We start from the raw sequence: 22,397 nt of genomic DNA on the forward strand, positions 1-22,397 counted from the left end.
ATGGACAGCTATGACCACAGCAGCCAGTCAAGATGGCCGTCGAGACCAACAGTCGGCAAGAAATCTGGAGAAAGCAGCGGGCCCGACCTGATGATAACTTGACAACTTGACCACGATCCATGTCGCTTGCTTGGCATCCGAGCACAACATCCAACAATGCCACCAACGATGGACCGTTGCACCGTCGCTCGGTGATCTCTTGCCTGCATTGCAGTGGAACACGGTCCACTGCGACGCGCACCTGCATGGCTATCGACGCATACCTTGGTTCAATGGCACCGCACGGCAAGCTGGTATAAAGTGGCGGTTGCCTCTCCAGGTTCCTACTACGCGACCTTTCTTGCCTCTGTTGCTCGCCGTTTCTCTCATACCCATTCTTGGATACCAGGAAAATCGGGACACCGGACACCCATCATGGCCCGCCAACTTCTCAAGGTCGTTGCCGCTGCGGCCTTCATCCTCAGCGCGTCGGCGATTGAACGAGAACCGCACCAGCCCACCGGAGGTGGCGATCGCATTGTCACTTGGAACGAGACGGTCGCCTCCCCGCGATTTGGCGCCAGCTCGCGATCTGTCAGCTGGCTCTCGGGTGTCGAAGACGGCCGCTTCATCTATCTTTCCAACAATGCGCTCGTAATCGAGGACATTGTTACCGGCGCAAACGAGACGTTTGTGCCCGCCGACAAGATCCCTGCCGATTACGCCGAGTACTGGATCCGCCCGGATCTAAAGAAGGTCCTCTTCGCCACCAACTACACCAAGCAGTACCGCTACTCCTACTTTGCCGACTATTCCATTCTTGACGTCGAATCTGGCGTCGTCGAGCCCCTCGTGGATGATCAGGCTGGAGACATTCAATACGCCGAGTTTGCGCCCGTGGGAGATGCAATTGTAAGTGCTCCTGATTAATTCTCACGCAATTTAGCTGCCCTCGGATTCAACTAACACCAAATTCAAGGCCTTCGTCCGCGGTAACAACCTATTCCTCAGCAAGAACGGAACCATTTCTCAAGTCACCAGCGATGGCGGTCCGGACCTATTCCATGGTGTTCCCGACTGGGTCTACGAGGAGGAAATCTTTGGCAGCAGAAGCACCTTCTGGTTCTCCCCCGATGGCGAGTACATCGCCTACCTCAGCTTCAACGAGACGGGCGTCGAGACCTTTACCATCCCCTACTTCATGGGCGGCGAGAAGATTGCGCCCCCGTATCCTGTCGAGCTGGACCTGCGTTACCCCAAGGTCGGCAGCAAGAACCCCACAGTGGCGCTGACGCTCCTGGATGTCGAGACCGAGGAGGCCACGCCCGTCGAGATTGACGCATTTCCCGCCGATGACCTGGTCGTCGGTGAGGTCAAGTGGTTGACCACCAACCATGCCAGCTTCGTCTATCGCGCCTTCAACCGTGTCCAAGACCAAGAGAAGCTCGTCCGTGTTGATGTCGAGGGCTATGCTTCCGAGGTCATTCGAGAGCGCGATGGCTCCGACGGATGGCTGGACAACAACCAGGGCATTGAGTACATCGGTCCCCTGCAAAACGCCACTAGAAACTCCACCGACGCCTACTTTTTGGACCTTTCCGATGAGTCTGGTTGGAACCATATCTACCTCTATTCAGTCAATGGCGGCAGCCCTATTGCTCTGACCAGCGGCGAGTGGGAAGTGACCTCGGTACTCAAGGTCGACACTGAGCGTCATCTCGTCTACTACCTGTCCACCGAGCACCACAGTACCGAGAGACATCTCTACTCCGTCTCCTACCCTTCTGGCGTCAAGACGGCTCTCGTCGACGATACCGTCGCAGGTTATTGGAGCGCCTCGTTTTCGTCCTCGGCCGGATATTACATCCTGTCCTACCAGGGCCCCAACGTCCCCTACCAGGAACTCTACGCCACCAACTCTTCCACCCCGGTCCGCACCATCACCAGCAATGAGGCCCTCGTCACCCGTCTTCAGGAATACAAGCTCCCCAACATCACCTACTTCGAGCTTGCCCACCCCGATGGCTACACCCTTAACGTAATGCAGCGCCTCCCCGCCAACTTCGACCCCTCCAAGAAGTACCCCGCCCTCTTCACTCCCTACGGCGGCCCCGGCGCACAGGAAGTCACAAAGCGCTACCAATCCATAACCTGGCGCGCCTTCATTGCATCCGACCCGGAACTCGAGTATATCACCTACACCGTCGACAACCGCGGCACAGGCTACAAAGGCCGCGCCTTCCGCTCCACCGTGGCCGGCCACCTCGGCCGCCTGGAGCCTCTCGACCAGATCTGGGCCGCCGAACAACTCTCCTCGCAGAACGCCTTTGTCGACGCCGCAAAGATTGGCATCTTTGGCTGGTCGTACGGCGGATACCTCTCCGCCAAGGTCCTCGAAGCCAACTCAGGTGTCTTCTCGTCCGGCCTCATCGTCGCGCCCGTCAGCGACTGGCGATTCTATGATTCGCTATACACGGAGCGCTACATGAAGACACTCGAGGCCAACGAGGAGGGCTACAACGAGACGGCTGTGCGCAACCCCGAGGGATTCAAGAACCTGGCTGGCGAGTTTACCATCCTCCACGGCACGGGCGATGATAACGTGCACTATCAGAACGCGGCTGCGCTCATTGACCTCCTCGTCGGTGCCGGAGTGCCCGTGTCCAAGATGAAGTGGCTGAGTTTCACGGACAGCGACCATAGCATTGCGTACAACGGTGCTAATATCTGGCTGTACAAGTATCTGACGGAGGCGTTGTTCAGGGAGAAGAGACGGTCTGGAGATCCGCTTGTACACCAGTGGAGTAAGAAGAGCTTGCCCGAGACATTTGACTTTGAGAGGTCTTAGGAGCATGGTGTCGTCTTCGATGTAGATATTTCAATACCCTTTTTTGGAAAGAATTAATGTGTCATAACTGTTCAAAGTAGCCTGCATCGTGCACGAACGTAATACTTCTCCCTGCCGGCCAGTCGCGAAGGATTCCAGGTGATCATTTCGTCGTCGGATAGAGGCGTGATCGCTCAGAACGACAGAAATACATCGTAATGAGTCTTGATTAAACCTCATGCACGGCAAGAGAAATACATGCTCTCGGTGTGGTCTGTCGTAGATTTAGAGTGTATTCGCACCACTTTTTAAACTACCTTACTTACACAATACTTGCGGGATCGAAAGTGCGAACTCAAAAGGCTGAGTAATCCAAAAATCGAAACCCTCAACTTCGGCTTTGCCACTGTCTCCTACTTGCAAATTGATATAGGTCTCTTCGCTCGTCGCATGCTGTGGTCATGAAAGCCACTGTCGTTGAACCACGTTGCAGCGGCTCTTGCACGTTTCCTGGCGGCCATTTCTCTCGCAATCTGATGCGGCCAGAGTGCGAACGATCCTGGACACTTCAGCCCGTGACGATATTCATGATTCGTTTTCAAAAACAATTAATTTCAAAAATAAACTAAGCCTTCATTGTAACTAGTGTCGAAATAATCGACTAAAGGCCAGATCATAATCGAAGTGAAGGATACTCACCGTGTTTGCAGACATTCTTAGAGCTCCGCAAGGTGAGTGACGGCAACGGCCCCACCTTTCCACCCTCACCTGCCACACTCGGTGAGGCCAAAAATCCGGCTCGGAAAAACACCAACCTCCAGCTACCTGTCTTCCCCAGAGCCCGCCTTCACTTTTCATCATCCACCACCCAAACCGCCCTGACCCGCGATCGCGACAAGCTACTCGCCTCCACCCATCTCGACCTAAATCCCCACGACAGCTCGCCCTCGATTCCTCCAAACAGCCGCCATCATGACGTCCACAATTGGCATTCCCATCAAGCTCCTCAACGAGGCACAGGTATCTACAGCCTCTCCCCCAATAAGAACCACGCCAGACAGCTAACCATTGGCGCGCGCAGGGCCATATCGTCACCCTCGAAATCACATCAGGTCAAACCTACCGCGGCAAGCTCCTTGAAGGTACCCCTTCTTTCCCCCCTCCTTCCACCCATTCCAGTCATAGTAGCCCGCTAACACCGCACCTCTCCCAACAGCCGAAGACAACATGAACGTCCAGCTCAAAGACATCACCGTCACCGCCCGCGACGGCCGCGTCTCCCACCTCGACCAGGTCTACATCCGCGGCTCCCACGTCCGCTTCTTCATCGTCCCGGACATGCTGCGCAACGCGCCCATGTTCCGCTCCCGCAACGTCCGCGGCCGAGGTGTCGGTATGGCGCGTGGTCGCGCGACTGTGAGCAGGGCGAGGGCCAGCGGGCGCGGAGGACGCTAGGATCGCAATCCGCATTCCCAGCATGCCTCTTCGACTTGGCCTTGAAGAAATAGCCCGCCCGCGATATGGACTTTGCGCGAGGGAGAGAGAGTGGGAGAGAGCAAGAAGACACCAAAGGTGAGGACTTTCGAGATGAGACATAGCGCGCATTTTCCTTTTACGACAGACGCTACTCTTCCGTCTTTGAAAAGTCTGAGGAAAGGTCGGGTGAGGGGACTTTGGACTCTCACTCCAGGAAAATCCGGGGGCTGTTCAGTCTCGTCCTCTGGGAACAAAAAAGTTCCAGGCGTTTTATGAGGGTTTTGAAAGTTTCACGGGAGAAAGTCCCCAAGTATTGCAAAGGCGGATGGATACCAGCCGAGGGGGGGCCAGGGAAACACATAAAACAGTGCGAGGCACGATACTTGAGGGCTGAGTTCTCCTCGGGGAGAACAATACCCGGGCAGTCTGAGGATGTCACTGGTCGGCCAGCATGTGGGAAAAGACGGTCGCTAGGGTAGGCCTCACTCTTTCTCTAATTTTGAAGAGCTAGCCGTCAATCAACCCTCAGCTGACATAGAAAGCTAGGTACTCAAGCCCAAGAGACCGCAGCAATAGAATGCAAACGCCCCTCTCGGCGCCCAAAATCTCTTATCTTTTTGTCTGGTATCCGAACTTCGTGCATGCATGTGTATGTCTATCATGGACATTGTGTTTATACATTATACAGATGATGATACAAACCTCGTGACGTGCAAACACCTCCTTCTTGTCCATATCACCTCTACTTCAACCGCTTAAGCGCGTCCTCGGCCTTCTCAACAAGCTCCTTGGCCCTGCGAAGCTCCTCCGCGCCCTCAATAGCAGCCCCCTCCCGCGACCCATCAAGCGTATCCGCGACGCTCTGCTCCACGCCCCGCACAGCCTTGCGCCCTTCCTCTCGCACCTCACCCTCCCAATACGTCCGCGCCGTCTCCCACTTGGTCTGCAACCTGCGCAAGCTCCACATCACGCCCAGCGCCGCGACGGCACCGGCCTCGTAGATGGAGGAAGCGTACTGCGATACGTATAGCAGGCCCGCTAGCGCCGTCGTCAGGGCAGAGGTGCTCGAGGCCTGCAGGACGAGCTTCTGCGCGAGGGCCTGTAGTGCAGGAACGGTTTCCTCGTGGAGGTAGCGGCGCGTAAAGGCGATGTGCGTGGGCCATTTGGGCTTCTGTGTCACGGCTTTGGCGACGGTGCTGCTCTCGGGCAGGGACTTTTGGAGTTCGGATGTCGGCTGGGCGTAGATGGGTGGTTCGGTGGTCGAAGCGACGCCCGATTCGGCGATGCGGCCAGCTAAGTAGACCAGCTCCCTCTCCGCGCCGGGGAGAAACCGCTGGCTGAGCATGTCGGTCGTGAGGACGCCTACGTCGTCGACTCGCCAGAAGAGCTTCCACCAGCCCAGCTTGCGCCACCTCGTGCCCGCGAACGCGAGGTCGAGCTGCTGCTGGAGCTCCTCGTGGGCGAACTGGGACCATTGCGCTAGTCTCTCGTTCATGACGGTCAGTCCGGACGACGCGGCCTCTGTGGACAGGCGTCCTGAAAGCAAGCGCGATTCCTCGGCTTCAATCTCTGCGAGGGCGTTGCGGAGGAGTGAGGCGACCAGGAGACGGACTGCTGGCTTGGTAGCCTGACCCTCGTCCGTCTGCACGCCTGTCTTGAGCCATTGAATAAGGACGGGCACATTACTCTTGTACCATGCCCTCTCGTACTCCATAGCATTGCCAATGTTCTGGCGAATAAGATCAAGCCCCTTGCTGCCCACCGACACATCAATCGGCTGGAACGTGACGCCCGCCTCCTTCTCAACAGAGTACTCTGGCAAATTTACGGCCCCAAAGACGGTATCGCGGTATTCAGCCAACGGCAGAGCCGCAACCGAAGCAGCGCCCATAACGCCCCCAGAAACAACCAAAGCCTTGTGCACCGGCGTCGTAATAGGCGTGTACCGTCCCGTGTTGGACGGGATATCCACCGTCGGCACAAGAACAGCCTCCTCGACGTCCTGCACCGCCGTCTCGCCCGGTCCCGGCACAGAGCTAAAGGGGTTAACCTCCATCAACAACAGCTCAATCCCGTGCCCATTGAGCGCAGGCGACGACACATCGAGCTCATGCAGCAAATTCGTCTTGGATATCGTCACGCGCGGCGCAGCCTCCGCCGCATTATGCTCCTGCCCAATGCGCACCACGAGCGGGTGCAACGGATCATGCTGCGCCAGCTCCCTTTCCCACTCCGCCTCGTCGCCCAGGGGATCCGCGAGAAGTAATCGGAGAAGGTCCTTTGCCGCCTTGCCCTGCTCCGCGCTGCCGTTGGCGAGGGAGAGGATTGCGATGCGGATCGACTCCTGGCCGGGATCCTGGCGCAGGCCCTGGAGCGCGAGCTGTAGGCGAGAGAGGTTGACGTGGTTTACGGCGTGTTTTTGGAGCTCTAGGAGGGTGTCGATGAGTTCTTGCCTAGGGTTCTCGGGTGCGGTGGTCTCTGGGGCTGGTGGTGATGCTGTCGACTCGGTGGACTGGAAGCGGCGTTGCCTCAATGCCTTTCTCGCTTGGTTGCGGCTGTTTATGGTGGTGTTCGTTCTCGTCGTGGGTCGCGAGGGCGTGGTAAGCGAGCAGAACAAGCATACTGCAGGCCAAGGGAATGCTGCATTCTGCTTTGCGGCAGTCGGGGAAGAGGCGGCGCGACCTGCGATTGGCCTCAATGGGAGTCGTGGAGGCATCGTGGACGAACTGCAAGAGAGCAAGGGAATCCGTGTCCCGTCTCTTGCTTTCCTGGGTACGACGAAAGGCAAAAGGCGTGAACCGTCGAAAATTGAAGTGGTGATGGTTAGATGATGTCGGCCGGGGAGACGGGTGGACAGAGCTCCCAAAAAAAGGCTCGGTGAACCCGACCCAAGCTCCGATCCATGTGCACCCGCCGGGGTAAACTTCGGAGGACCACTGGAACAGGGGAGTTTCCCCCCACCCCCGCCAGTCTGCCACCACTATGACCACCACTAACCGACCCGGAAGTCCCAACTGTTCACTTCCGTGCTGTGTAAGTCACCGGAGATATCAACCCGACAACCATCTTGAACCCTGGCCTTCCCTCGATCATTGCCTACAAATCTCGCACCTCTCCCCATTCTTCTTCAGCTCCCCGCGACTCTAAACCTCCCAATTTGAGTCAACCCGAGACACGCAACACCGAGCCAGCCATGGCCCAATCCACCGCCCACCGCCGTCTCCTCCAAGAGTACCGCGCCCTGACAAACAACCCCCCAGAAGGCATCACCGCCGGCCCTGTCTCCGAAGATGACCTCCTCCACTGGGAGGCCCTGATCCAAGGACCCGAGGGAACCCCCTTTGAAGGCGGCGTCTTCCCCGCCGAGCTCAAGTTCCCCAAGGACTACCCCCTCGCCCCGCCGACCATGAAGTTCCTCGTCGACATGTGGCATCCGAATAGTAAGTCACCTTTCCATTTAAACCAGGAGAGTTCCAGACAGAAATTATCGCTAATCGCAAACACCAGTCTACCCAAGCGGCCTAGTCTGCATTTCCATCCTACACCCCCCAGGCGACGACCCAAACCACTACGAACACGCCTCGGAGCGCTGGTCCCCGATCCAGTCTGTCGAAAAGATCCTCATCTCCGTCATGAGCATGCTCGCCGAGCCGAACGACGAGAGCCCCGCCAACGTCGAGGCCGCAAAGATGTGGCGCGAGCGGAGGACGGAGTACGAGCAAAAGGTCCGCGACGGTGTCCGGCGGTCGTTGGGTCTGTGAGAGCGCAGGTCTTTCTCTAGCGATAACACAGTAACGTCTGGCGATCTGATCGCTTGGTAAAACACCTTATCTGGCGAAGAGTCGTAGATAATGTGGCATACATCAATCAGTTGACGAAATTCCTCAGTAGAGATAGATCTGAAGGATCAACGTAGGCAGACATAAGCGGGAGCGGTCAACACTACAAGCATAGCACGGCGTTTGGGGAATCAATCAAATATGGCTTCAAATATTCACTTCCTTCGTCAATGCTTGCCTGCTTGCATTCGGAATAAATGCCTTCAGCTATCCTGCTCATTCTTGCAGCACTAAATCTGCTCGCTCACACGTCTAAAACCCCTCATGCATGCAGCCCCCCTAATTACAACCCATTCTCGGATTTGAACTTATCCCAGCTCTCATTCAATGTCGCAAAGACTGTAGCAGCAATGAGTCTCACCTCCGTGCTAGCGTCTTGTGGAAGCTACAGATTGTCAGCGCGGGTCTACAATCACTAAGCAGAGCAGAAATAACGTACCTTGTCGGGATGACACTTGGCAATGGCCTTCATATAGTGAATCTTCACCTTGTTGGCCATGACAAGCTCGTGCAGCCCAACCTTCTTCCATCCGCTGTTTTCCCAGAGAACCGAGTCCAAGCTACCAATGAGAGCACGCAGGTTGTCTCTCTTGCCGTCCCTCCATGCCGCAATCTTGGCATCGACCTTCTCCGACAACGCAAACTTCTCGTCGTCTTCTTGTGCCGCAGCCTGGTTCTGCTTCCGCAAGCGCTCCACGGCCTCCATGTTCTTAGCAGAAGCTGCGACAGGGCGAGACCGAGCAGGAGTAGCAGCGGCCGGTCTAGGCTTGGGTTTGGGCTTCGGAGCCAGGGCGGACTGGCATCTTTGTCGACCAGAGATAGCGGTGGGACCGCCGACGCCGTTCTTCACGCAGGCTGACCAGACGGCGTGGGCATCGCCCCATCGCTCCATCTGCTCGAGGGCCTCGGCCTTGCGGCTCAATGCCTTGCCGTACAGGTCCCGCATGTCGCGGTTTTCCTGGCCGCCGGTGTCGCCCACAACAGACACCTGCTCGCCTTGACCTCCACCGGGACCAATGATCTTGAGTGCAGCATCAGCGTCCTCAACAGCACGCTTGGGCTCGCCGTTCTTCAACGATGTCAACGCGCGGTTCGTGAGGATAACAATCGCAAGAGGATGCGAAGATGGCACAGCAGATAGTGATGACGTGTAGGATGAATGGGCTGCACCGTAATCTCCTCTTTTGAAGTGAGCAGTTCCATCCAGACGGTGTTTTGTTGACTGTTGTACCGCCGCAGGTGTAATTGGTGGGATCTGACGAGCGGGTCGAGGGGCCGGCTTGGGAGAAGGAGGTCTTGCAGGCCGCGAGGCTTGGGCGGGTTGCGTGGGTCGTGATGGCTGCGACGGTTGAGCCGGGCGCTGAGGGAGTGACTGCGAGGGCTTAGGAGCCTGGGAACCAAAAAGCAGGTCCGGTTCCTCCCGCTGGGGCGGAGGCGCTTCTGGCTGGGCAGTCGCCTTTTTTCTCCTAGCAGGGCTGACATACGAAGCCGCGCTGTCGTCCGCCATTGCCAGCTTGCTTGCGCGAGTCCTCGAATCCGGTACTGCTGGGCCACTCTGCTGCTGCCATCTAGGGACCGGAGTGCCTCTACCGCTTGACGGGGCCGATACCGTAGGAGATTGGTCTCTCGGGGATGCTGTCCGACGAGGGGCCTCTGGTCTCGAAGACTGCGACGATTGCCCGGCTTTTCTTTGCGGTCGACCGCCAGACTCCAGCATCATAGCCTCGTCTGTAGCCTCGGCCACCCGCCTCTCAGGCTGAGCACGATCAGCTTGTGCTGAGCGCATCCATTTCGGCTGGCTGGGGTCGCCCTCGGGTTGATTGAAGTCTGCCACTGCGGCCGCGACCTGCTTTTTGCTCGTCTTCCAGAGAGAGTTGGCTGTTTTGAAAAGACTATTTCCCATAGCAGCCGCAGTCTTCGAGAAGTCGGCCTCACCGGCAGGAGATCTGGTATCAGCCCGTCTTTGACTATCCTGTCTGCCACCATCGTCTCGCCCTCTCCTTGAAGCAGCTTCTGGATCCTTCCCTTGGGCCTTTGCCTTGGCTTGTCGGTGTGCGTCGTCCAAAAGCCAGTTGGCCGCTGCTTGCACATTCAACCCTGCACCACTCTCTGTCAAGCCTCTTCGGGCGTTTTCAGGGGTGAAGCCATAATCGACCAGCTGCGCGACGGCGCTGTCAAATTCGGCCATTTCACCCCGGGGAGCTTGCTGCCGTTCATCTTCTGAGCTGGAGTCGGATGCCTCAATGGGTTTTCCGGGCTCAGGCCCCTTGGGCTGCGGAGTAGGTTGTTTGCGCCGAATCTCTTCGACCGGACGGCCCAGGTCGCCGAGGAAGTCGTCATCGTCGTCGTTCGTCGGCGGGGGTGCGGGAGATGCAGCCTTGGGCTTTAGCTGGTTGAGACCAAACGGATCGTCGTCGTCGCCAAAGCCGCCATTGGCAGGGGGAGGCGCCTGATTCCATGCGCTTGGGTTGCTAAGGTCCAGGCCCGGGGCAATCGCGGGCGAGGGGCTCTTCTGAGGAGGCGGGGGGTAGTGGCTGGCGTTATCGACCTTGGTCTCAGAGTTGAACGCAGCGAAAAGGTCGTCGTCATCACTGGCCTTCTTGCCTGTAGAGGAGCCAGGAGACAATATGCCAGGGGACGTTGTCCTCGACACGGAGCCCGATCCCAGTGTATCCAAGAAACCACCACCAAATTGCGCCTGCGCTTGTTTCCTTCTCTCCTCCTCCTTCTTCCTCTTTTCAGCCTCGAGCCGCTGCTGCTGTTCAAGCAAGGTGAGTTTCGATGTCGGTTTCGCAGCCCCGGCACCGCCAAAGTTCATCAGGTTGCTGAAACTATCGGCTGGTGGCTTCGCGGGTGGAGGCTTCGCAGCTACGGCTCCAGATCCTTGAGCAGACAGAGGCGTGTTGCGACCAGAGGGAAACGGGGATGGCGTCGAGTTGGTCGGTCGCGTGGAACCGAAGTAATTGGCCCCCGAGGGGTTCATCGGCGGCGGCTTGTTGTTCGTCTTGTTGGTCGACGACGACCAGTTCAAGCCCGAGAGATCATCCATCTTTGAAACTTGATGATGGTCAAGGTGTAATCTTCATTTCATGAGCTTCGTGAGGTCGTCAGGGGATCGAAGGTGGCTCAATGCATTGTTTTCGCTGGCTTGTTGACTTTCGACTGCCACTTGTTCCTGCATCGGGCGTCGCTGATTGCGTGCGGTGTCGTGTGCACGTAAGGTGGCATGTGGGACAGGTCAGTGTGGCTGAAGCTGAGGTTGATGTGGCTGGTGAGCATTTCATGGGGGAATGCGCCTCATGAGGCGCTGAGAGGTGATACATCGGCGTTAAGAGTCAGATGCCAGTCAGAGTGCACGACCCAGTAGATTTCACGGGTGGCGCCGAAAGCGAAAATAGGGGTAAACAAATGTGCCGCGTTTGGGATGATCGTTGCTGTCACTTTGAGATTACGGCATGAACCCAACTGCTACTTACTGCCTACACCCATTTCAATGAACTCCCAGGCCGTGGCCATCGCGTGGATGCCCCAGCGTAGACCAAATTCACAAGCTCCGGCTGCATGAAATGGAATCTCCGCAGCTTCGGAGCCCAAGCCACATCGAACATTGTGCCGAATTCCAGTTGCTGGCGAATTCCCGCAAGCCTTTGCTTGCACAGTCCTGCGATTCGCATCTCGAACTCCGCGGAAACATCGTGCCATGGGCGAAGTTCAGCTAACAAGTGACGGCGACCATGTTTTCGGCTTTCTCTGTCCTCGATGCCGTCTTCTGCTCTGCGGTCCATCTCCAATTCCCATAGGATGTTCTAGCAAGTCTACCACTGACACCAGGTATACATACGAATGGCAAAATGGCCTCGTCGGCTGCCGCGATATTCGCTGAGAAACGGGCCCCTAGGCCGGAATAACCCCATTGACAAGTACGTCATGAATCCTAGAATTGCAGAGGGACCCCGGCCAAGGGATAGAAGCGCATATCAATCACTTCGAAACCCCCGGCTGACGGGTCTACTACCGCGGTTTGTTCGGCCGAATGAGTCCCGCCCAATTTTTTGGGTCTCTGCCACTCTAGGTAGTAGGATTCAGGTCCCTGAGATTCGTGCCCCTGATTGTTCGGATGGAAATCACTGTCTTACGTGTCGTTGACTTGCTCATGGCTCCATCCCATTGTATTCTTAGGAGTTGGGAGCCCGGAGCACAGGAAGGGAGCATTACTTCACTGAGCTTTGCGGGGTATGTATCCTCCTAGATTCACACAAGGCCGATGTGACTTGTTCGACGACCCATTGGTCGGTCCGAAAAGCGAATAGAGCCAAAAGACAAAGGCAAGAATATTGTCGCGTACGGAATGAGGTCCGCATCGAAGGATCACAAATCATGTCTCTAAGCTCATGCGTTTCCGAGTCGCAAGTAATGAGCTGCTTGCTCATGGTTGTTCTACGGTCAACCCGTGGGTGCAACCACTGTTTCCTCGCTAAGAGAAACAATGAGAGTAAGCTTAAGAATTGACTCCTGGAGACAGGCAGACAAATCTCTTGCGTTTGAAGGGCAGCGCAAACGTCGGAAGTTTCTGGGAGCGTGGTGCAACGCACCGCAAATCATTGGGACGACAAGCCTTGGCTGTTGGTGTCTTTCTCTAGAAGTTCGGATGATTGGCGCACCGCCTCAATCGGTCAAGGTGCTGAAACTCGCGGCAAGTGTCGCGGCCTGGGATCCTCCCTGAAGGTGATGATCAGGGGGGAAGATCTCGCGAAGGCTGAGCTGAGCTGAGCTGGTGGTGTATTCGTACGGTGTGCTAGTGTACGGATACGGCGGTGGCGGTAAGAATGTCGTGGATCAGAAGAGCTTCTTCCAACATCATTGCCGCATGCCAGTGTCTTTCCTTAGTTCTACGGATACGTGGCTCCTCCGCAATGTCGTCACTCCGAACTTCATAATACGAGGATGATGAGCTGGAGATGCCGATGAGCGCTGATTACCGTCGACTTTATTTTGGTTCGGAGCTGAGTCGCGGGGCGCTGCTCTGTTTGCTGAGCGGGCCGTGTCCATGCCAATCTGAAGATCTGGCAAACTGATCCTTGCTTTGGGTTATGACGATAATCTCAAACTTGACTCGTAACTGATCGGCGAGAATAGCATATAATTTGCGATGAAAGGAGCGTCGAGAGCGAAAGGGAAGGTCGCACATGTCGAGACATGCTGTTGGTATAAGCAAGTACGCCACTAATCGGACGAAGAATAATAGTGCTGTTCTGGCACTTTTTCTTCTTGGTGGTTGGGATAATAGCCGCCTGGCGATCACCCGAAAACTGCCGGCCGTTGAAGCGGAGGAAGGAAAAGAAACAGCACCAGTGTCATCTTGGCATGGCTGGAATGTTTGCTTTGGCTCGTGCGATAAACCATCAGGCTTGAACAGCCACTGAGGGGGACAACACGCCGTCGCACGAGGGTGCCAAGTGGCAACCGTTGCCTCGAGTAAAAAATGAGACAGGCAGCTGTGTGTATCTCTGGATTATGGTCCGGCCCAAAAGCTGCCGTGCGAAGGAGAGGGAGCTTTCACACTCGTGATGGCAATTGTATCCTTCTCGATGTCCGCTGTCACGAAACAAGATGAAGGCTCAGCTAAGCGCCTGTCGTGCGACGGCTCGTTTTGACCGCTGTGTCTGCATGTTAGTTAACATTCGTACAGTGGCACTTCATCATTTGGATAATGGCGCGAGGCTCAGCCGCACAAGGTGTGTTGTGAACGCTGAGCAGCAGCGGAGCGTTGGTCTTCCTGGGATCCATGTAAGGATGCATTTTTCGCTCTACGAATAATCTCCTTGGATCGCCAGAATATTCGCGGGGTTCGTTCTCTTGTTCCTGGCGCACAGAGAGCATGGTGGCCGGTCATCCCGATGACAGCTGAGCCAACCTCCAAGTGGGTACAAATACCTGTAAGGTAGCGAGGGTTTGCTCGGTACCACGGCCGAATGGCAAGGAGAAGAATGGCAATCTCGTGGTTTCATCGTTTCTGGTATCTACCCGGCGCAAATTTGCCGCAAAAGAATGGCACGATTGCTCCGTGATTGCTTCTTTCGTCCGCCCATCTCTATGCAACAATGGGGTCAGACTCCTGTGCTTACTGCGTATGCGTAGAGGTTCAGAGGTCTGCGCAGCTCTGCTGCCGTGGCTGCCGTGGATTGATCCCGATATCCATATTAAAGAGGGCCAGCAGATTGTAGGGCGACGATGATCCGGGGTCGGGTGGCCGGAGGATGAATGAGAGGTTGAGAGAGGCAAAGGCAAAGCGTCCGTTGCGGCGCCGGTGTGTTATCCCCTGGTTCGGAATGAGAAGTTGCGCTCAGTGGACGTTGACTTTTGTGACTTCCTCGTCGGAGCCGGCGCCTGCTGGCAGTTTTGGCTTCCAAAGGGACTTTACTGCATTAGGCGGGCAGCTTGCAGATGCCTGACGTTAGCGCAGATCCCAGCCGCCCGTTCGGCCCCGTCTGACCTTCTGGGCAGCAGACACCAGCGCAATTGGTCAAAATGTCATGAGCTGCCAAGGGGGGAAAGGGGCATGATTGGCTCTTGCATTGTTCGATGCAATTGGATCCCACCGGGGTGGAGTACGTATCTAAAGTGAGATCTCCTCCTGCCCCTCTGTCGACGGGACCCCGTTGCTGCCTTCCCCCCAAGTACCTTTCAAAAGGGGCCAAGAGGGACGCACAACCAACGGCTCAAGTACCCAAGTTCCTTCCCATGTAAGGCAAGGTACCTTACCACGGGTATTACTCCTTCCATTGTGCGCTGGTAGGTAGGAAGCTACAAGACCAGGGAGAGGAATGGAAAGAATGGAGTAGCGGCAGTGATTGCCAGTCAAAATTGGCGTGTTGGTCCCTCCTTCTCAAGTAAGGCAGGTTTCGTTTTCTTCCTCCTTCCTTTCCCCCCACACCGGGACAGGAGCATCCCGTCACACAGTGTCATTGGCTGCAGATCCTCGGACGAAAGAAAGAAGGGGCCTCTAGGATTCCTGCCCTGGGGAATCGTGTGTCTCTTTTCTTGGCTTCCAATTGACATTTTCTTCTTGTGGATCTGAAAGACTCCAGTTCATCAACTCCATTTCTATTCCATATGACCATTCGGCTTCGGATCCATCATTGATCCTCTGCCATGCAGATATTTGGTTGCTTCTTTTGGTTGTTACTCAAGTGGCCCCCAATTTGACCATGCCCAGCACGGTGGCTGCGGTTGTGGATGCAACAGCCGGTACCTGCATATCGCGTTTGTCAATCTGGAGCCATTCGCGGCATTTCCATGATTATCTTAGTTACCTTACTTAGTCCGTACTCCGTACAGTATATGTACTGATAAAAAGTAGTGTAATTCTGCAGACTGCGCCGGTACGCCCCGAGCTATCGCATCACACCGTCCTTCACATCTCCCGCCAAACCGTTGGTGCTAAATGCTTGGTGCCATGCACAATGCGCAACGATGCAGCCGTAACCCGAACGTGGACCGGCCAAACAGCTTGCAATGTGGTGCCATCACCATAATCCTCCATTTCGGCCGGCTCGTAAGGCCAGCGATACAACTGTGAAGCAGCCACAATTATTCAACAGCAGCGTCTGACCAGCGTCTACCGCTGCGCCGCCAGCACCGGCTGCCCGACACATCGATATGCATCGCAGCGGCGCATCGCACGGCGCAGCAGGATCAGCAGCCCCCATCCGCACTTCGTCATTGCACCTCTTCGCTGGGTCTCTCACAGTCATAACTCATCTCGTCCCATACCCAGCAACCAAATTCTATCTCGCAGACTCGCACTGGCAGACTCGCACTGGCAGACTCGCACTGGCATTGCTAGCTGCCCTCGCACTCAGTCTAACCCGGTGCTGTACTCCGTAATGGTCAATCTACAATGTCCGTACCAATATGGGTCGGTCCCCTCTTCTGCGATGGATCCAAGACCGCCGCTTCGCCTCTCTGCTATGGTCATTGCTTCATGCTTCTTTTGCGCTATAGTCTCATTGTATAGACTATAAGGGATCTCGCCTTTTCGCCTCTCGCTTCTAGTATACTCTCTACTCCTGCATCCGCCGTCGTCTGGAGTACAGCAGGAAGGCGTCGTGGTTGGCTCCATTGGGTTCAAGCATCAGGCATTGGATGATATGCAAAGGGGGCAAGGCCGCGAGGGGCCAAGCGGCAAGCGGCAAGCCTTCAAGTACCTTTTGCTGTAGTAGCCAAACGGCGAGGTACAAGCCACCTCCCACACCACTGGTACATTCTCCATGTACCCAGCCTGGCCCCGTCACACAGCCAGCAGGATCCTGGTCGAGTCGCGCTGGCCCGGCCCCTTGAAGCAGTGCCTTAATCTATTTCAACCCACATCCAGAGCGATCCCGACCACACTGTTCGCCCGACCACTACCCTGGGGCATATCGCCGTTCCATGCTGGAAGGATTGGGGGAACATACGGAGCACCTTACCACCCTGCCTAGGCCGTCCGCCAGAGCCCTGGTTCAATCGTTCAGTGGTTGCGTCGCAGAGTCGTAGCGTTGCAGTGGCTGCACCTCGGAGACAGGAGGCGGCTGTCACTAACACAATCTCTAGCCAAGAAGGAGAGTTTCAAGAGACCCCTCAATCAGAGGCCAGAGAAGCAACGACGCTTGCCCACCAAAAGCCCAGTCATGAGGCCTTTGTAGCGGCAGTCAGTGCCCTCGTCTGGTCTGAGCATTGAAGCAATGGACGGATGACAGCCAAGGTAGGGACTACTAGACGAACACTTGTCACTGGCATTTGCAGGCGCAGCGTTGCTCAATCCCAGACCCCTGAGAGTGAGGGCGAGAGCGAGAGGAGAGAGAGAGAGAGAAAGATGTATGTTCTCAATGAGAACGGGAAGAGAATGCGCCATTTCTTCTCGTGACCCCATGCTCCCCCATTTCCTTTGCCTTTGCTTGGCCATCCTCGTCGTAAGGTAGAACCAAACCAAACGCGGCCAAGAGCGAGGAGAGAATAACTTGAGCAAGCGCTCCATCTCATCTCATCTCATCTCATCTCATTTGCAAGAAGTCACTGCCCGCCTCCCCCGTTTGTTCGCTCGTTCCCCCCGGTGGCCAAGAATGGGGATCGATGGAGATGAGCCATGGCATGGTGGTGCCTGCTTTACAAAGTGACTTACGGATACGCAGTACGCAGTAGAACTAGCGTCCAAGTGAGGGTGCAAGAGAAATAGGAAGAGGAAAGTGAAGGGGGAGTGGAAGAAGTTGCCGTAAACTGCACAGCAAAAAGGGCTCCAGCAAGAGTTAGCAACCTCGTTCGGCATCCCATCCCTCGACCCCTGTCTTGCGCCCCCGTTCACCCTTCCCACCCCCCCTTGAGAGTTCCCGCCTTGCATCCCACCACCAGAAATGCCATATCCTCTAGCCATGTCTCTCACTCCACCTGCCCACCCGTTTCCTTCTCTTTAGATGCCCTTTTTCTGCATCACCTTCATTCCAGTGTTCACCCTCTTGTCCCCTCGTTTCTCTCCCCCTCCTTTCGTCACCTACACGGGGTCTTTCGACTGTCACTCTCTCAAATCACGCTCACTCTCAACGCTCGCTTGCTCGCTCGCACTTGTGGCCTCGCCCTTCTTCTCGGGGTGGTCGCACTCAGCCATTCCTTTTTTTTACTGTTTTTTAAACCTGACAAAAAAAATCCCAAGCTGCGGATCCCGCTCCTTTTCTTGGCTCTCCTGCGACTCGTAGTCAGGACTAACCAGCACATTCATTTCTCTTGGACCCCGTTTGGTGTGTGTGTTGATCGCATTCGTTTCTCGACTCGAACTTTTTGGGCAAGCTCGTAGGAGGATCGACAAGACGAAAAGCCGAATTTGCCAACTTCTGGTATCATCGTAACGGTTTTCCAACCTCCCGCTGTCTCGCAACAAGACCTTTCAACTAGCGTCTTTACAACATCGTCTTACACCGCGCATCGCATGTCAATCTTTCGACGCCAACACGAATAGATCATTCAACTCGTTGTAGTAGAAACGTTCTCTGTGACGGTATAAGAAAAGGAATCGGCAATTTCGTCGCCACAATCGCCAACCTGACTCACGGAGATCAGCCAACGACTACATCTATCTAAGCCGTAGAAACGCACTCACTCAACACATTCCGAACCTGGACTCTGCCGGTGGTGCTGGACATCGACGACGGAATATCGTAGGATCTCTGTGTTGTAGCAGCCTCGAATCAGCATTGCCGAGGATCGAACCCGTATTCTCTTAGACATTGCCGAGCCCGGTCGAAAACCATCGCCAACTCTCACCGAGCCACCGCCGAAACCTCCACCATTGAAATCCGTCACGTGTCTAGGAAATCAACTCCCAGCCACTGGAAAGCGCACGAGCTGACGGAAGAAAATCATCTGGAAAGATCAAACTTTTTGTCGTCATTCCGAACAGATTTGCAGGACCCTTTTGTCTCTGACATCTGACCCTGATTTCATTGTTGAAGAGTCCTAAAGAAGAAGTCACAGGTGAGTCGGGTTACACCTGCTCCTTCCTTCCTTTCCTCCATCACCAACTTCACCGACGACCCAGTCAGCGCCCCGCTTAACCCATCGCACCTTCCCTTCACTTTTTGTTGGTTCCTGCCCTGCTCCTTCCTCGGTGAATAGCAGCTGGGCCTCCATATCACCCACGCGTCGCATCTCTTCTCTGCCTGAGAAACCTCCTCACCCACAACACACCACAACGCACTACACCTCGACGGAAAACTCACCAATATCGTTTGCGCAAAGCTGACCTTCTCAAAGGTCTCTCATTCTCCAGCCTTCCTTCAAGAATCCAACTGGGCTTGGACTTTCTTCAGATCTTTTTTCAAGACCAGCAAACGGACTTGTCTTTCAGTCGAATTTTCATACTTTGATACCCATTCAACCCTTGTATCACCTTATCTCACCTCACTCTTCACATCTCATCACCACAACCTTCCCTCGACAATATTCATCAATTGCCACGATGAAGTTGTCCAACACCCAGGCTCTGGCTCTTGTCAGCGCCCTCATCACCAGCGCCGAGGCTTTCTGGCGCATGGAGTGCCCTGGCCGCGTTGGCCTTGCTCGTGTCGACCCTCTCATGTCCTTTGGAGGCGCCGCTCCTCACGTTCACGCTATTCACGGTTCTGGCGGTAAGTTTGATGAATCCTAATATTTCAAGCATGCGCTTGCCTGACCATCACCATGGCATGACTATTTGTATTTTATTTCCATGTGTCGCTAACTCCAGAACCAGGCATCTCTCCTACCGCTGACTTTGGCGACCTTACCGCCAGCGACTGCACTTCTTGCCGTGTGAAGCAGGACAAGTCGGCCTACTGGCACCCGGCTCTGTACTTCCAGGACTCTGCCACTGGAGAGTTCGAGCTTGTTGATCAAGTTGGAGGATTGCTTGCGTAAGTGTCTCAATTCACTACTCTCGAAGCAACACAAAAAACACTCGATACTGACTGTACCAGGTACTACCTTCTTAATGGAAAGGATATCAAGGCATTCCCCCCCGGCTTCCGCATGATTGCTGGCGACACCAACCGCCGCAACTACACTGCTGGAGACCCTTCCAAGCCCGACCCCCAGAAGTCCGAGTGGGCTATTCTCGGCCAGACCGACCAGTCTGTTCTTCGTCAGCGTGCCATTGGCTTCAACTGCCTCAACTATGGTCGTGACCCCGAGGGCACCCTCTACCGCCACTTCCTTCCCGACAAGACTTATCTCGATGCCAACTGCGCTAATGGCGTTCGGTTCGAGATGATGTTCCCTTCGTGCTGGAACGGAAAGGACGTCGACTCCACTGATCACAAGTCTCACATGGCCTACCCTGACCTTGTCATTGATGGCACCTGCCCTGATGGATTCGAGACCTCGACCCCCAACCTTCTGTACGAGGTCATCTGGAACACCTACGCCTTCAAGGACCGCTCTGGCCGCTTCGTCATTGCCAACGGTGATACTCAGGGATATGGATACCACGCCGACTTCATTTCCGGTTGGGATGAGGACTTCCTCCAGTCTGCCGTTGACACCTGCACTAACCTCTCTGGTCGCATCGAGGACTGCGCCGTCTTCAGTCTCCAGGACGAGGCCACTTCCAAGCAGTGCGAGATGAAGGTTCCCGACCTCGTTGCCAAGGACAACGTCACCGGTCCCGATGCTCAGCTTCCTGGAAACTGCCCCATCACCTACGCTGACGGCTCGTCCGAGGGCGGCGATGCTGACCCCGTCAGCTCCACCTCGAGCATCGCGGCTCCCACCGTTCCCACTCTCACCTACAAGCCTGGCAAGACCGCTACCTCCAACCCTCTCCCTGGTGAAGTGTTCAAGGAGACTGGCAAGATTCCCTATGGCTCATCCAGCTCTGTCTCCGAGACGGTTGCTGCCGAGGCCGTGGCCACCCCTACGCCTGAGCCCACTCCCACTCCTGAGCTCACCCCCACCCCGGTTTTTGAGCCCATCACCACTTCTACTCCGGCCAGCTCCTCTGCTCCGGGCATGTCTTGCGTGTCTACTCAGACCATCACTGCGGTCAACACCGTTTCCATCATCTGTTGGGAGGAGGACATTGTCTATGTCACCGAGTATGAGGATATCACGTCTACCCTGACTGTGACTCCTACTCCGTCGGCCTCGGTGCCCGCCATGCGCGCCAAGCGCCACCTTCACCAGCACCGCCATCACCACGTCTAGGCGATGAAAACGTGTTTTTCTCAATTTCTGGAGTTGATACTCCCTCTTGTATCTGGGTGCGAAAAAAAATCAGGGTTGCGGACGTCAGTTTTCAAGGGACGCCACATCGGGATGTGGCGGTCTTTTTCTCTCTATCCAGTGGAAAACCTAACCCATTGAGATGATTTGGCTTCCCATTGGTTCTCTCGCATCTTGCTCAAGAACATTATCGTTGTTGTCTGGACATTCTGAGCAGACGGACACATTTTTTCTTCTTGGTGGTAGCTAGCAAGGTTCGGGCACGATATGGCCTGCGTCATGAATTCACGGCAATCATTAGGAGGCAAATCATCAAGTTGAGTTGGTCCTTACAATGTTTCTTCTTTTCATGGTAGTCCGAGTGAGGCGGGCGTCGTAAGGGGGTTTTGCATTTGCATCGCATTGAATGCGTCCATTTTGTAGGCGTTGTAGGTTGATGTTCGAGAGATACCTATTCGCATTAAGGTTATTCCAACGATTCCATCCATAAGACACTTCCCTCCAGGGATCAAGGTGCTATTGCGTGAGAAGTTATCGCCCAGTCCAACACCAGGTCGCCTCTCCACTTCCATAGGTAGCATCTGTGACAGAAGCCCACATTGATTTGTTGTTTCGGCCTTACATGCCATTAAGGTACTATGCCCACTGCTTATTGATATCTTGATGAGTCAATGATAAAAAGTCAAAACTAAAGCAAAGTAAAGGCAGGGAAGCAGTACGGTAATCCATGCTTGACTATGACCAAATCTCGCGCTGGCAGACTGAGTCAACGACAACTGGAAATGCAAGTACAATGAAGGACGAACAACATCGAAATAAAAACGAATTCCTTCCTACTCCCTCTTTACCCGGCACATTCCATAAGAACTCAGAACCCTGCCATCTACACAGTTTCTCCAGATGCATTCTGGAAAAGATGCTTGTGGGCTTTATCATCACCGTTCTTTCAGTAGGGGAAGGTACCTTAGGAGGAAGTACCGTGATCAAAACGACCCGGTAGTCAGCTCGGGCGTGCCTGCCTTCCATCGTCCGTGTCGCCTTCCCACAGAAGGATTCACCCTACTGAAGGAGGCGACGACCAGATTTGATGGATGGGAAGGAGAACGAAGACCTGAGCGCCCACTTGCCCAGGTTACAATTAATGTGTCAGACTCCTTCTTGGCAGCTTGTGATGTTGTGTCTTGAGAATTTTGAAGAAGTTGGCAGGGAACTTCAACACATCACACTATCGGGTGAGAAGAACGGTTTGAGTCTTGCATTAGTCGAGGAGGGAATCTTTTATATTCTCCTTGTTGGACTGCGTCCATAGTGGTATCAGAATGAAGTGCTCCCGTTGACTTTGGCTTTTGGGTTGGATATGAGTCACACGAGAACTCGTGATGCTGCGGCTGGTGTAAGTTACCGTTCTCGGTGCTATATATCATGGAGGGAGCTTTTGGTTTTTCTTGATTATGCTGTTAACCCCAGAGGCTTTCGCGACATGGATACAACCCATTGAACCACCACGGTCTACGTTGACACACTGACTGTTGAATGCTTGAATTCCCGTG

The 22,397-nt window shown here is 55.1% G+C and overlaps 6 protein-coding genes across 6 annotated transcripts; 4 read left to right on the forward strand and 2 right to left on the reverse strand.

The window, feature by feature from the left end:
- Positions 1-414: 414 nt before the first annotated feature.
- On the forward strand, positions 415-2,827 carry BDZ83DRAFT_757532 (dipeptidyl peptidase IV N-terminal region-domain-containing protein; the record flags this gene model as incomplete). The annotated part of the gene is made up of 2 exons (XM_060514910.1): positions 415-891; positions 959-2,827. 2 exons carry the CDS (start codon positions 415-417, stop codon positions 2,825-2,827), a joined length of 2,346 nt encoding a protein of 781 aa, XP_060358832.1.
- A 951-nt stretch (positions 2,828-3,778) lies between these two features.
- Positions 3,779-4,255, forward strand: BDZ83DRAFT_546817 (LSM domain-containing protein; the record flags this gene model as incomplete). Its single annotated transcript, XM_060503453.1, has 3 exons — positions 3,779-3,826; positions 3,888-3,948; positions 4,023-4,255. Coding segments are annotated over 3 exons (342 nt in total), but the record flags the coding sequence as incomplete, so codon positions are not given.
- A 462-nt stretch (positions 4,256-4,717) lies between these two features.
- On the reverse strand, positions 4,718-7,257 carry BDZ83DRAFT_130813 (uncharacterized protein). Its single transcript, XM_060501211.1, has one exon. The coding sequence runs from the start codon at positions 6,996-6,998 to the stop codon at positions 5,025-5,027; it is 1,974 nt and encodes a 657-aa protein (XP_060358834.1). The 5' UTR covers positions 6,999-7,257; the 3' UTR covers positions 4,718-5,024.
- Positions 7,258-7,269: 12 nt separating this feature from the next.
- BDZ83DRAFT_640467 (ubiquitin-conjugating enzyme E2-18 kDa) lies at positions 7,270-8,277 on the forward strand. Its single transcript, XM_060509489.1, has 2 exons — positions 7,270-7,722; positions 7,790-8,277. The coding sequence occupies exons 1-2, from the start codon at positions 7,476-7,478 to the stop codon at positions 8,041-8,043; spliced, it is 501 nt and encodes a 166-aa protein (XP_060358835.1). The 5' UTR covers positions 7,270-7,475; the 3' UTR covers positions 8,044-8,277.
- On the reverse strand, positions 8,278-11,297 carry BDZ83DRAFT_640469 (uncharacterized protein). Its single transcript, XM_060509490.1, has 2 exons — positions 8,561-11,297; positions 8,278-8,506 (listed from the first exon to the last, which is right to left on the reverse strand). Exons 1-2 carry the CDS (start codon positions 11,168-11,170, stop codon positions 8,405-8,407), a joined length of 2,712 nt encoding a protein of 903 aa, XP_060358836.1. The 5' UTR covers positions 11,171-11,297; the 3' UTR covers positions 8,278-8,404.
- A 7,811-nt stretch (positions 11,298-19,108) lies between these two features.
- Positions 19,109-20,829, forward strand: BDZ83DRAFT_591348 (uncharacterized protein; the record flags this gene model as incomplete). Its single annotated transcript, XM_060506428.1, has 3 exons — positions 19,109-19,277; positions 19,382-19,541; positions 19,605-20,829. 3 exons carry the CDS (start codon positions 19,109-19,111, stop codon positions 20,827-20,829), a joined length of 1,554 nt encoding a protein of 517 aa, XP_060358837.1.
- Between the last annotated feature and the right edge of the window lie 1,568 nt (positions 20,830-22,397).

This window comes from Colletotrichum acutatum (assembly GCF_030867785.1).
Source record: "Colletotrichum acutatum strain CBS 112980 chromosome Unknown BDZ83scaffold_170, whole genome shotgun sequence".
NCBI lineage: Eukaryota > Fungi > Ascomycota > Sordariomycetes > Glomerellales > Glomerellaceae > Colletotrichum > Colletotrichum acutatum.